The following is a 13,389-nucleotide window of genomic DNA, read 5'->3' on the forward strand; positions in this document are numbered from 1 at the left end:
TCTCAGATGGATTGGTTGGTTCTTAAACCCACTTCAAAATCAACTCAATTTCCTCTGCGCCTCTCGTTGCTCCTTCAGCACTCGCAGACGGGATTGGATATATTCTCCTTTCAGCCCGGTGATGTATTCTCCTGTCTCCTCTGTCACTATAGATTCAAAATGCTAATAAAGATCTGTGTCTGTTTTCCTTCACACCTGATTTAGTTGGGAGAAAACCCAGTGACGGGACAATATCAGAGCAGCCATTTCCAAAGAGACGCAGAGACTGAGCAGTGGAAGCAGGATGCTCTGAATGTGTCACACAGGTTGTTCAAACGACAATCTCTATCACCAGTGAACACACACACACACACTGCTTGTTGTCTTTAATGCTGAACAACATTGACATTTCGTCCCATGTGGCAGCCTGCTATATTTAATGGTTCATGCACTAACACACAGAAGCACCCACGTGCTGGTGGGAGACGGTGTGCGCCTGACAGGTTGTTCAATTCACAGAACAACTCTGGATTTCAAACTGCTCTCCTGTCAGCCAGCCTTTGAAATGTCAATCATTCCCAGCAGTGATGATAGTAATTTCAGCAGTCAAAGATGCTCCTTCTCATCAGCAACAATAGCGGTGGCATATATAAAATGCTCCGTGGCTCTTCTATAGTGTGGGTTTGAATTTAAATATTTGCTTAGCTCAAACTTGAGAACAGAAATAAAGGAGAGAGTTCCACAGTTCGGTGAAGCCCGGATATGAACAGCTTTATGTTCCTAGTCCAGATTGCATTGTTTTATTTATGCAAACTCAATTTTACACCAAGAACAAAGCAAAGAAGATCCAGCTGACACAAACAAAATGCGTTTTTTTAAGCACACAGTAGGAAGTCATTTTGTTATGCTGGAAAGCCACGATGAATATTAAAATGCATGAGATCTAAAGTTTATGTTTGGCCTTGAAGGCAGTAGTTTTAGTAACGGTGCTCTATAGCAAAAATCTACGTTCAGTCTCAAATGGAAGATTTTATGATACGATTTAAAAGCTCCAGAACAACTTTTTACCTTAAGGTGAGTCAATTAACATTTTTTTATTTTATAGACTTTGCATGGCAAAACAAATCCTTTTTTTTCTTCAGTGAGATCTCATGGTCTTCATACACCTGTTGTCACATGACCAAAGTTCCATACTTACTAGCTGAAAACAGAAAAGCTGCCGTTCAAGACTGAGACCTGGTTAAAAGCTCCAGTGAGTGCACCGTGACTTAAATTGAAGATGTAAAAAATAAAACGCCTACATTTTCATCTCAGTCTTATGATACTTTATAATGAGAAATCAATCCTCCTTAATGCACGTTAAGCACATTTTATTGATCTGTCTCCCTATTGAATTGTTTATCCTCCTTTAACGCATACTTGTATTCCCTTTATCGTCCCCTGATGTTTGCTTGATCTATGTTACCCTCAGTTTATGAGGCTGTACTTTTCCAAACACAAAAGAGAGATGGTCCAGCGCTCGGCCATGAAGTCGGTCAGATGTTTTTAGCTCGTGGGAATAATGGCCTTGTAACGCCGCATGTCTTCCATTATAGTTTCAGTGTGACTGATGAGTCTGAGTCCGATGTCACGAGCAGACAGGGAGACAGAGATTGAAAAGTAAGAATCACAGCTGCCGTCAGTGGAGGGTGAAGGTGAGTCACTGGCCTCCCCTCCATGTTTCATCTTCATGTCTGAGGGCTAACACACACACACACACACACACACACACACACACACACACACACACACACACACACACACACACACACACACACACACACCCCATGTATACATCACTTCAGGGGACATTACATTGACTTGCATGCATTTCCTGGAGACTTATCCTAAACTTAACCATAACATGCCTAACCCTTACCCTTAACCTAACCCTTACCCTAATTCTAAACCTAACCAAGTCTTCACCCTAAAATTAATGATTCACCTTATGGGGACCTCCATTTTGTCCCCATAAGGGAGGTGAGTCCCCACACGTGACTGTGTAAACAGATGTAGGTCCCCACAAGTATAGTAATGCTAGGACACACACACACACACCTTGTTTTTGTTATCTATAGAAAAACTACTGAATGCGGGACTGTTGGTAAACATGTTTTATTGAGTGGAATGACACATTTCCATCATGTGCAAACAAATCCTATTAACAACATCAGAGCTAAGTTATTATCAATTAGTCCTTCAAAAGGAAATACATTTTTAACAGTTGAGTAACCCTTTGAAAGGCATGTTCGTCATTATGAGCAATGGGACTTCTTCTGAGAGTACAGACTGATACCACTGTCATGTCTGTACAGTACAGTACAGCTGAGTCTGCAGCTGGTTAGCTTAGCATAGAAACAGAAATGAGAGCCAGGCGGCGGAGGAAGACAGACTGAAATCCTATATCAGTTCAAATATAAATACCATAGTCCTAAAAACACTCAAATGTTCAGAATTCAAGATGTTACTTAACTAGTTTTATCAGCAACATCTACCTAAAGTATCAGAAGGAAAAGACAGCGACCTGCATGATGGCTCCTCTCAATGCGGTAGGATTTTATATAATTCTGTTTTTATAACATACAAATACACGTGACAGTATTTAAAGGATTCATCAATGAAGAGCCAAATTGAGATAAGCGTCGAATAACTTTTCCCTCCTTGGAATATAAGCAGAAAGTAATATAACAGAGGAATACTCTAGTACAATTTTGACATACTTGTACTTTACTTATGACAGCACTTAGTTAATATACTTGGTTATATATACACCACCATCCAAAGATCACTAGGTTGTACATTATATTTAAAGTTTTCTTCTATAAAACACAGGTTGATGTTTTATCTTTCGTGCTGTTTTTCTTGGCTGGGACTAAAAGTAGTCCCCGGTGTAAGCCCCCGGTAAAACCGCCAATGGGCTTGTCTTTCACTTTTCACTTCATGCTAAGCTACTGGAAGCATCTGCTGGCTTCAGCTCCATCTTTACTGTACAGATATGAGAGATACGTCAAACTGAATATCTGCACGAAGAGAGTAATACCAAACCTTATCCATGAAGCATTTGAAGTGCTCACTGGTGTCACCTTGTCGGTCGCGAGGCTCCGTTATACAGTTATACCAATTTAATATCTGTTGTTTGTACAAAAGCAGGAGTCTGAAAATGTCACCGTGGGCTCCGGGAAATGGTGACTAATTTCTGACATTTCAGAGAACAAACAATTAAACTAAAATGAAAATAGCTTGCAGCCCAAAAAGACAAACCGAGTGTGTGTATCACTCCGCCGAGGAACCCTGCCGTGCACTCAGATGAGTAAACCAACACATCTCTGTGTCTCTCCTCGAGCAGCAGGACTCAGTACAGTAGCATCACCCTGCAGCTCTTTGCGATGGATGCAAAGTAATCGCCGCGTCTACGATGTGTGAGCGCCTCCGTGTCCGACCCACGGCATTCCTCCTCTCGTTACTTACATTACAGAGATGAGGGGGAAATCAATACGGACGCGGGACCATTAAGATAAGCACAGGTCTCGTCGCTTTCTGCCGACACCCGATTCTTATTCATGGAGGAGAACATGGAGGATCTCAGATCGAGGAAGGGCTAGTCCACACTCCATCAAATGAGAGGAGAGTGCTACGCAACACAAGAGACGAGAAGACGGACACGTCACACACTCGTCAGTTTAACAAAAAACTGCAATTTTCCTGCGAGGAGATTGAGGCCGCAGACGAGCGCTGTGGAGCAGGATGGATGGCGCCGCTGCATCCCTGCTCTCCATTTTAATCTCCCACTTGTCTCGTGTGACATGGCTGTGTGTTTAAATCTGCCTTGTAGCTTTATAAATTGCTCGATTAGGTGCTGACAGGAGCCCACAAGGCCTTATGATACATACGTACGGGCCAGGAGGCACACACACACACACACACACACACACACACACGAGATAAAACCTTCCAGCATGTCACTCAGCCGGGGCGCGGTGCAAAGTTTGACACTTGAGTTTACAATGCGCACGTCTGAAAGGCAGTCCAAATGAAAGTCAGGGAAGGGATTCATACCGGATGTTTTGTTGCACGGCACAAAGAATCTGATCCAACTTGACCTCTTCACATTTTGAGTACAGCGAGAGAATTATGGTGATGAATCATACTTGGACTTTAACCACACTATTATAGTTATTCGTGTGGCACCGTCTCCAGCGCCACATCGTTAGATTAGGTACATTGCAATGGTGTTCTTTCAGAGCACTGTGAATTCTGCAAAGGTCCTTCATCCAGCGGGGGCTCTGTGGAGAGCCCAAACTCAAGTTAGTATCCGCTGCGATCCCTCAGGTACACACACACACACACACACACACACACACACACACACACACACACACACACACACACACACACACACACACACACACACACACACACACACACACACACACACACACACACACACACACACACACACACACACACACACACACACGAGGAGGATCCACAGTAAGACACTGCATGCATTGAGAGCGTGTAATGATGTTTCTCTTTGTATAAAATCACTTTACAAAGTTGTACGATGGATGTTCAACTTTGAACTCATGACACCGAACACACTGCTGGAGCTGGAGAAATGTTGGCACCAAACATCCAGCAGGACTCTTCTTCTGTGGTAACTATATCTTGCCTTCTTCATGTTTCATCCTTTGATAAGTGTCCAGCAGCCTTCAATGCAAACACTTCCCCGTCTGTAGTCTCTTTCCTAGATGAATCTCTAAAGTATGTTTCCCCCTCCCAACACAGGTCACGTCTTCTGGGGTACCAGGGGCGCCGCCGTGGCTGTGGCTTCTAGAGTCTGGTTGGCTGGGAGAGGAGGGGGTGTCCAGTCGGGCTGGTAGAAGTGGATGTCAAAAGTCCGAGCCCACTTGGCAAAGACCCTCTTCTCCGTGATGAAGCGGTGGTGGCTGCCCTTCCGCCCGCGCTCATGGGAGATGTACATGGCGCACTCGTCTGGACCCCGCGGCTCGTAGTAGTGGTACGGGACGGAGTGTTGCTGCGGCTCCCTGCGGAAAGACAGAATAATTATAATACGTTTATTTAGTGTTGGGGAAGTACTGAATGTACTCTCCCAATGGTAACAAAGGTATCCCAACTGTAGCTGAGTACATGACAGGGTGTCTGATTACCCAGAAGAGCATCAGGACTGTTTGAGGCATACGATAGCTATGGAGAGAGACATATGACAAGCATGCTCATTTCTGACGTGGGCCTTGGATAATACTTGTACCAAATGCTCTGTACTGTATGTGATGACTACTTCCAAGGATAATAAATACATGTATCCTGATTATTGAAGCTCAAGCTCAAGCTCAAGAAATGGATCAAAAAGAGAGAGAATCTTTGTTCCTGAAACTTTCAGAGTCTCTTTCCACAGAGGGGACACATGTTGATGTAGAAGAGACGTGAAGAAGAGGGGACACATGCTGATGTAGAAGAGACATGAAGAAGAGGGGACACATGTTGATGTAGAAGAGACATGAAGAAGAGGGGACACATGTTGATGTAGAAGAGGGGACACATGTTGATGTAGAAGAGACATGAAGAAGAGGGGACACGTGTTGATGTAGAAGAGACATGGAGAAGAGGGGACACATGTTGATGTAGAAGAGACGTGAAGAAGAGGGGACACATGCTGATGTAGAAGAGACATGAAGAAGAGGGGACACATGTTGATGTAGAAGAGACATGAAGAAGAGGGGACACATGTTGATGTAGAAGAGACATGAAGAAGAGGGGACACATGTTGATGTAGAAGAGACATGAAGAAGAGGGGACACATGGTGATGTAGAAGAGACATGAACAAGAGGGGACACATGTTGATGTAGAAGAGACATGAACAAGAGGGGACACATGGTGATGTAGAAGAGACATGAAGAAGAGGGGACACATGGTGATGTAGAAGAGACATGAACAAGAGGGGACACATGTTGATGTAGAAGAGACATGAAGAAGAGGGGACACATGGTGATGTAGAAGAGACATGAACAAGAGGGGACACATGTTGATGTAGAAGAGACATGAACAAGAGGGGACACATGGTGATGTAGAAGAGACATGAAGAAGAGGGGACACATGGTGATGTAGAAGAGACATGAACAAGAGGGGACACATGTTGATGTAGAAGAGACATGAAGAAGAGGGGACACATGGTGATGTAGAAGAGACATGAAGAAGAGGGGACACATGGTGATGTAGAAGAGACATGGAGAAGAGGGGACACATGGTGATGTAGAAGAGACATGAACAAGTGGATTTTGCATAACATGTCCCCTTTAAGGAATACTACAGTTTTTATTCTGTCTCGTTTGTTTTTCAGAATTTAACGACACACTGCATTTCGCTGTGCGACCCCGTGTTGCAGAATGACAGGAAATGATCCTTGTTGTACGAAAGTCGTGGTAGAGTATGTCATAAAGTAATGTAATTAAAATGTTATGCTGTAGTATGTCGTTAAAAGTCATGGTACATTAATAAAAAGACTTAGCAGAAAGTCACTGCATAGTTGTCTACCCTTCATTAAGAATTTAAATAATGTCGACAAAACACATTATCAGTTGGATCACATCCAGTCACATCTGCAGACTTCACTTGTAACGACTTATTGCCAAATATGAGCGTCGACAACCATTTGTTCAAAGAGACGAACCGACATCTCTCCTCATTATAAGATTGGACTTGTGCCTATACCAAAATGATTTAATCAATCAGCAGCGGGAACAAAGATATACCGAGCATTTTACAGTTTGTTCTTTTTTATTGAGAAATATAATAAGATTTGTTCCTTGTCCAATAAAATCCCTCAATTACAGCGTTGGCTGAGATGAGAGAGACGTGAGCTATTCAAACCATTAAACTCGGCTAATGAGATGCTTGTTGAGTTGTTGCTATAGGAGCAGGACAGTCCCCCTCAGCTATGTATCCCATAATGCTTTGCATGTGTGCTGAAGGGGAGCAGTGTCCTGGTCATGTTATTTTAACCTGCTCAGTGAAAAGAGAGGGAAATATTATTTTGTTCTGAGATTTATGAAAGGTAAAAAATGCCCTTTTCTTTTTTCAAAATACTCAGTGGGAAAAATATCAGCGGTTCTGACCTTGGATTATTTAACCTGGATTTTGGTTTTGTGTTCGCTCTGTTTTAAAGTAAGTTCCATTTTGTTTGTAATTGTCTGATTATTTCCATTTCCTCCACATGGCCCATACTAATATGTTTGGTATAATGGCCTCCCTGTAAAGATGGTGTCCTCTACCTCCAATAACAGACACACTAAAAGCTCCTTCATGAGTCAACAACTTCCCGTTCCGAGTGTTTTCCCTATAATCAAGTTGAAAAATATGAAAAAGGTATGTCAAAAAATCCAAATAAAAGTCGTTTTATTGACTGTTAAAAAAAGTCTTAGAATGTCGAAAAAAAAAAATGAAAAGTCATGAGATATTTTTTAAATGTTGAAAACCAAGTTGTAGTATAGCGTGTCGAAAAATACTTTGTTTAGTGTGTCCAACATTTTTGAAAGAAAGTCAGAGTATAGTGTGTCGAAATAAAGTCATACTGTAGTTAAGTATGTCAAAACGAAATGTCACCGTCTAGTATGTTGAAAAGCAAGTTACGGAATAGTACATATGTCAAGATTTAGAAAAAAAGTCATAGTACTGTATGTGGACAATTTTGAAGAAAAGTTATAGTTAGTATAGTTAGTATAGTTAAATGTCAAAAAAGTCTAAGTAGTCATAGTAGGACGAAGAATATGTTGAATTTTCTGTAAAATAATCATGTCAAATGTACTGCGAGCCGAATCTCTCTTGTGGCTAGAGGGAAGCCTGTCTGCACAGATATGACAGAACACGTCATTCTGCACAGCATGTTGAACAAAGCTTCTTCACACATTGCCATGATGTGGCCACACAGAGGAGCAGAGTGAGAGCCCCACTCTCTCTTTTATCTCACATGCACACAAATACTAAAACTCTGTGAGAATAATTATTCTTCATTTTTACTAATCTTCAGGCAATTTAAGCAATCAAAAATCACCTGCAGTCACAGTGACACTTTATCTATCAGCTGCCTGCATACATTTAGTTTCAATCTTTCTTATCAGGGCGATGTGCTGCTATGCATTTCTATACGCGAGCGACTGCATTTACACCTCTGCTCAGAGATGGCAAAAGTACAGACATCCTTTCCTCAAGTAGAAGTACAGATACACATGTTTAAAAATACTCTGGTAAAAGTAGAAGTATTGACTAAACTTCTTTACTCAAGTCAAAGTAGAGAGGGCTTTGAAATGTACTTCAGTAAAAAGTACCCATAACTAGCAGCTGTTTTAAAGAGTACCTGACCTCCCTTTATATTAATAGAACAATAATGTCATTGTTAGCTAATGAATGTTTCCATGCCGACCGACGGCAACAAGACAACGCTTCCATTGGTCCCTCTTCTTTAGAGAAGACCAGTGATGGAGTTAGAGAGCTGATGGTGTTTCACATGCAGCTCCACAGCTCACCTGCAGAAGTCGGGGGCCACCATGCCGTACACGTTGATCCGGTCGCACAGCTCCAGGGCGATGGTCATGGTGAACCAGCCGGTGCTCAGCCAGGAGTTAGAGACTCTTCTGCAGAGGAGAGAGGATCAGGCAGTTAGATGGATTTCATGCGTGGGAGATCACGAGGATTACAAATGGACCTCGTTGGATTTTTTTGGAATGTGATTAACTGGGATAGATATTTAGAAAATCTCACATTGGCATATTATGGCAGAATAAAGATTCATCTCGATCCAGAGGTCGATTTTTCTGACTGCAAGAACATTCCTCGCAGCTTCATTAAAAGACAAATCTATCCTACGTATCGATGGATACAAATGAACCCTGTGAAATAATCAAACCCTCAATCAGAGAGCAGTCGGGGTTTGCATGTGGTGCAGGAAGTAGAGAAGACAAAGCTGCAGAACCATCTGCTTCACACTGGAGAGTTTTCTGAGAAATGCTATTACGAAAGAAATATGAAATTATTTTGACATAGAAGTCTCTCTACATTTAAATGCCCGTCTCATAGGGTTCTGTCAGATGAAGTAACACAACAGCCTGACTATCACGCATGTTTCAAGAATCCCTTGTTGGTTTTGAATAGATTTAATGGGCTCCAGTCATAACACTTCCAACACCACTCCTAAAAGGACTAAAAAAACATCCAGTTCAAAGTAAAATACTCAAACTAACGCTAAACAAAATAACCAAAACTTTGATTTTGGGGATTTGAATGAATAAATAAGCCCGAATCAAAGTTCGCTGAAAAACGCAGAAATGAGAACATGTTGAAATATAAAAGCATACTGTTTATCAGAAGCTTCTGTTATTCAGGCTGTGGAATAAAAACATTTAAAGTCGCCTTTAGAGGGTTTTCAAGTTAAAGGGATAGTGGAAATTGAACCCCAAATAGTTTCGTTTTAACTTATATACAAGCATAATTACGTACCAAAACAATCACACCTGATTAAAAAAATATAATAATTGCCTTACGCATGTTAGAAGCACTTTATTGCAGCTTCCCCGAACTTTTTTAGAAACGAAATGATCGATTCAGCCAAACCGGAAGTGAGGAAAACTCAGGAAGACGAAACGATAACAAACCATGGCACCTATGCAGAATGAACGTGGAAGGGCAAATATACCAGACAAAGAAGAAGGATTGCACGAGGTATCCAGTGATGATAGCGAGTCAGAAACATCCTCTCGGCTTTCCTGCGAAAATGTAGTTTTAGGAACTGAATCTGAATCCGGTTCAGTAAGCGACGATGGTGAGAATATTGAGCCAGACGATGGACCATTACGTCCTTATTTGTTCGAGCCCGAGGAGATGGAGTTAGTTCACGGCATGGGCAATGGCGAGGATGACCAGGACCAGGCGCCAGATGATGCACCCCTACGCACAAATAATCTTGACTGGTAGGTCCCTAAGCATAGCTCACGCTAGGCGCTATATTATATATTGCAAAAGTTGGCATGCATGCACTGTAGGCCTATGGCTATGCCCGAGGATGACTGCATGTAGGGTACATTTCATAACATACCAGGGTCAGGTTCACATAAATTATCTTGTCACATTTATTATTGTATATGTAACAGCCTTATGGGCATTAATTACATGAATAAATGTAAATGAATTGTATACTAGCATGATATACAGCTAGAGCCAATCGGTCTTTTGACGTAGTATGGTCCTAATCCTAGGCTAGCCAGGCTGCCTGTCAAGTGTAGGCTGTACTCACAGTACTGTTAGTCTATCATGTCTATATGATGACTGTAGTGTACACTTCGACACTGTGTACCGGATTATCGGATGACGAGGCCTCCGGTCGCCTAATCGACAGGCAATAAATGGCGTTGTACACAATGGTACAGGCTAATGATGCATTAAATCAGCCAGAAAACATAATAAAATACTCGTTTCTTATGTATTCCACTTTCAATTTGAGCTAGAGACAGAGGAATCTCGAAACAATCGTCAGTAAAATGACGGGAGCACACGACTGCCGAAGTACTCGTCAGCTTCGGCTCCGTGAAGTTTGCCCGTGTTATCTGAACAAATTTCACCCACTGACGACGAATGGCTGGGTTTCTTGGAAACGCATGCGTCGAAACGCCATTCTCTGCATTTGCTGTCGCACTACAGCCTTACAAAACACATCTATTCACCATAATAAAGGTCGGCTATTCACATGAAAATTCTATTGAATGTCCGCCAATGTTTGTGCCCGTCTTCCTTACAGTTAATCACTGCAAGCGTTCTTCAATTAAATGCGACTTGTAATTGGAGTTAAAGTTGAACGCGTTCTGCAGAGTTGGGAGATCAGTGTCCCAAGATGCCTCCAAATATGTCAAAGTATGGCTGTAGCACGGGCAGAGATGGAGTACTCGAGTCCTGGACTCGGACTCGAGTCGGACTTGAGTGCCGATTTTCGGGACTCGTGACTCGACTCGGACTCGCGCACTGATTGACGCGACTCGGACTTGGACTCGTGAATTCTCGCACAGGATGACTCGGACTCGGACTCGTGAATTCCCCCCCCCCCACGATGACTCGGACTCGACTCGTACATTGACGCTCCGACTTGGACTCGGACTCGAGCACATTTTCTCTGGAGTCTGATGTCCTCTATCCTGTATGGCGAGTTCACGTACTGGGCCCCGCTGTTCCAGTCTAGAGATGTCTAGAGACACACCCCGCATCGTGCTGTATGCTTTCACACATTCTGCTTCCACATTGGAAAAGAGCAGCGCAAAATGCTCTTATGTGGAAACAATATAGAAGAGAAGGCTCCGTAACACATTACTCTAAGGATCGAGTTCAGACATATAGGCTGTCTTGAACACTATCATCAGAGTAACGTGATCTAATCAATAAATAAAGATTCAGCCGATAACGAAAGCACATACTTAACATGCAGAATGACGTCATTTTGCATGCTAAGTAGCCATGTGCTTTCTGGGGATAAATCTTTATCGGTAAACTGATTTAACCCGTAAAAGTTCCTTCAAAATAAGAGTCCCGATCTTATTACTATCAAAATAAAAGTGCAAAACGAAAACTTTACCATAGGAAAATATTGGCATACAAATATAATCACTTCTCTAAAAGGTAACTCATTTTAAATATAGTCTATTTATATATAATAATAATATTAATATTAGAAATAAGCTTTATATTTGTATAGCACCTATTACAAGAATTGTAGCCAAACTCGCTTCACAGCAGTTCAATAGACAGGATAACAGCAATGTAGAGGAGCAGCTACATTTCAAAACATATATCCACGAAGATTAATACATGAAGACTTGTGACTCGGACTTGACTTGGACTCTTCTTAAGTGACTCGGAATTGGACTCGGACTCGAACACAGGTAATGATGACTCGGACTCGGACTCGACTTGGACACTCCTTGGGTGACTCGGACTTGGACTCGGACTCGACTACGACTCTCCCTTGGTGACTCGGACTCGAAGAGCGGTGACTCGAGGGTGACTTGGACTCGTGAATTGGTGACTTGACTACAACACTGGCACGGGGTAGCAAACCATCCGCATGATGACCTATGAGCATGTTAGCATTTAGCTCAAAGCAGAGCATGGCATCTAGCTCCTGTCTCACAAAGCAGTTGGGAGGAAAACGTGATGCCGGTCGGCTCGAAGCCACGTCTGTAATCGCTGCCAAGCACAGTCATGCAGGAGGTTTAGCTGCTGTGCACTTTTGGAACCATCAGCATTCATTAAATACATTTATCATTTCCAAAAATGAATCACAACTGCTCTTGTTCTCTCGCCCACAGTGTGACATATTAAAAGTACGAGCTGATATAACGGCATTCAGCAGGGATGAGTTTGAGTCCTTCAGCTGAGTCCTTCAGCTGAGTCAGCCCAGCTGTGGTCCCGTCACGCTCAAACAAACCTCACTGGGACTCTGCCAGGGGACCAGTGGAGGTGTTCCGCTACCAGGTGTATTTTAAGATGGCCTCTTTGGAAACGTCCTTACAAAAACAAATATAAGTAAAGCCTGCAGCCTTTACTTGAAATGCTGCAATACAAGTTAAATAACAATGAAGGAGGAAGGAAATGTGTTCTACTTAAAGCACATCATTTATATTATGTGATCTTCCTCATCAAATATTTAAAGAGGGAGCAGGGCCAACTATAGCACACAGAGTCATTTATGAACGTAATTATAGGATTGGTACGATTTGTTCTAAATGTCATGGAGATCCGTCCAATAGATGTTACGCTTTTTCCATCAAGTGATGAACGAACAGAGAAAGTGTCAATCAAAAGTTATTTCCATCCTACCTTTGCTTTGAACCCTTTAAAGGTCCCATGTCATGGCCATTTCTACTGATCATAATTCCATTGTTGAGCTCTACTGTGTGACAACCCTGTGGTTGGCCACCAGGTGGTGCTGCTGTGACCGGTGTGTTTCTTGTAATCAGTGATGGGACCCACCTGTGGCGCTGATTCCAGGAGATAAGAGGGCTGCAGACAGTGTTGGGAAAGTTCACTTTCTAAATGAACTAGTTCAGTTCACAGTTCACACATTTGAAAATGAACTAGTTCAGTTCATAGTTCATAATTCAAAATGTTGAACTAAAGTTCATGGTTTCAAAAATGAACTAATTTATAGTTCATAGTTATTTTTTCAATACGTTGCTGCGAGCTATTATTTGTCTCCTGTACGATGTTAATGGGCCATTTCAATGTTTACAATATCCTCAGAGGGCCGTACAAGTTATTGACCTCTGCTTAAAAAAACTAAAATCACAGCCCATTCATTTCATTCTGTGCAA

General features: G+C 42.2%; 1 protein-coding gene across 1 annotated transcript in view; it reads right to left on the minus strand.

Annotated features, from left to right (window-relative positions):
• Positions 1–2,117: 2,117 nt before the first annotated feature.
• The window catches only part of st6galnac5a (ST6 (alpha-N-acetyl-neuraminyl-2,3-beta-galactosyl-1,3)-N-acetylgalactosaminide alpha-2,6-sialyltransferase 5a), a 74,380-nt gene continuing 63,108 nt past the window's right edge, over positions 2,118–13,389 (minus strand). The window contains exons 4-5 of the mRNA XM_034104665.2: positions 8,563–8,670; positions 2,118–5,066 (exon numbers count right to left, since the gene is read on the minus strand). Of these exons, the coding sequence (XP_033960556.1) occupies positions 4,808–5,066; positions 8,563–8,670 (367 nt within the window). The 3' untranslated portion in view covers positions 2,118–4,807. The remainder of the gene's footprint in view (positions 5,067–8,562; positions 8,671–13,389) is intronic.

This window comes from Pseudochaenichthys georgianus, chromosome 17 (assembly GCF_902827115.2).
Source record: "Pseudochaenichthys georgianus chromosome 17, fPseGeo1.2, whole genome shotgun sequence".
Classification (NCBI taxonomy): Eukaryota; Metazoa; Chordata; class Actinopteri; order Perciformes; family Channichthyidae; genus Pseudochaenichthys; species Pseudochaenichthys georgianus.